Source organism: Cyprinodon variegatus, unplaced genomic scaffold, assembly GCF_000732505.1.
Source record: "Cyprinodon variegatus isolate N-32 unplaced genomic scaffold, C_variegatus-1.0 Scaffold3376, whole genome shotgun sequence".
Lineage (NCBI taxonomy): Eukaryota > Metazoa > Chordata > Actinopteri > Cyprinodontiformes > Cyprinodontidae > Cyprinodon > Cyprinodon variegatus.
In genome coordinates this window covers 1-1490 of record NW_015153829.1, presented here as the reverse complement: position 1 = coordinate 1490, position 1490 = coordinate 1, and the positions used below count along the sequence as shown (strand labels likewise).

Below are 1490 nucleotides of genomic sequence, written 5' to 3'. Positions count from 1 at the left end.
CGGTCCGTGTAATGTCTCAGTAGCATTGCATCGAAATATTACAGGCAAAAACTTTATTACATTTATGTTTACCCTCTTGTAAGTGCTGGGATATGTAAAATCTAATTTGTTGGAAAAATAGGAACACACACTATAATGAGCCCTTAATGCAGGAAACATAATGACAAAGGTTTTATCTGCAGCTGAACACAACATGTTTATCCCAGTGACTATGAGAAGGGTTTATCTCCCAAAGGTTCCAGATAGACCAACACAGCCCTCAATCATTTGGTGCATTTTGAATAAATGCATTGTGATTACAGCTAGCTGGCATTTTTCCTTTGCATTAATGGATCTCTGTCCCTTCTCTATTTCACCACTTCTCTCTCCTTCAGCTTACATTGAGGACTTGGCGCGCAGCGTGGAGCAGAGCAGGCGCCTGATTATCATTTTGACTCCGGAGTTCGTTGCCAAAAGAGGCTGGAGCATCTTCCAGATAGAGACGCGTCTCCACTCCATGCTGGTGACAGGAGAGATCAAGGTGGGCTTTGTAGATCATCTCTGCTCCTTACTGGTTTGAAGTCATAAGGAAGTCATAATTAAATGTCAAATCATTCTGGCCTAAACATGAATAAAAATGTACTCTTTATCAGACAATATTGTCCCAAAATTTAGAAAATTTCTTTTTTTAAAACAATCCTTTAAAACAATTCGGCCAATCATATATCAACAGTCATCTGTCAATCAAATGTTTTTGGTCATGGCATCTTGATTCATATGTCGCAGCTCATCAACAACCTCCGACACTAAACTCTCCTCCTCTTGCATGTTTCCTCTGTCCATAGCGTTCCTTGACAGTGTCGTTTCTAAGTCACCAATTTAGTGCTACTTGGTCCCAATGGAATTTCCCATTGGGAACCTACTATCACATTCACCTTATTCACTTGTTTAAAGTCGTGCACCACTCAGGAGAATTTGGAAATGCAACGGTTGGAACAGCCGCTTCCCTACGACTTTAAAACTCAGTTGGTGAAGATTTTACATGTTTCCTCTTTTCTCTTTGTTTCTGTTTGTCTAGGTGATCATGATAGAGTGTGCGAACTTGAAGAATGTCATCAATTACCAAGAGGTGGAAGCTCTGAAACATACAATCAAGGTACAGAGTCTTTTGATGGCGGATAAAGGAAGGCGATGCAAAAAGTGACCTTGGGACTAACCTTTGCTTTTCTGCTCATAAGGTCTTATCTGTTATCAAGTGGAGGGGTCCAAAGAGCAATGAGCTGTCCTCCAAGTTTTGGAAGCAGGTGGTCTATGAGATGCCGGCTAAACGCAGAGAGACTCTGTCCAGACGTCAGGTACAAAATAAAACAAAGAATTATAGGATCGGTCCATAAATAATGCTTTCTTAACATAAAGGTTAGAGCTACACAGGTGTTTCATTAGCATTAGTAAACGTATTTGGTAAGAGTTAGAGTAGCAAGAGGTGTTTGGTTAACATTAGGTTACGCAAA

The 1490-nt window shown here is 40.4% G+C and overlaps 1 protein-coding gene across 1 annotated transcript; it reads left to right on the top strand.

Annotated features, from left to right (window-relative positions):
* Positions 1-374: 374 nt before the first annotated feature.
* Positions 375-1334, top strand: LOC107081204 (X-linked interleukin-1 receptor accessory protein-like 2; the record flags this gene model as incomplete). The annotated part of the gene is made up of 3 exons (XM_015369408.1): positions 375-520; positions 1058-1135; positions 1218-1334. Coding segments are annotated over 3 exons (341 nt in total), but the record flags the coding sequence as incomplete, so codon positions are not given.
* Between the last annotated feature and the right edge of the window lie 156 nt (positions 1335-1490).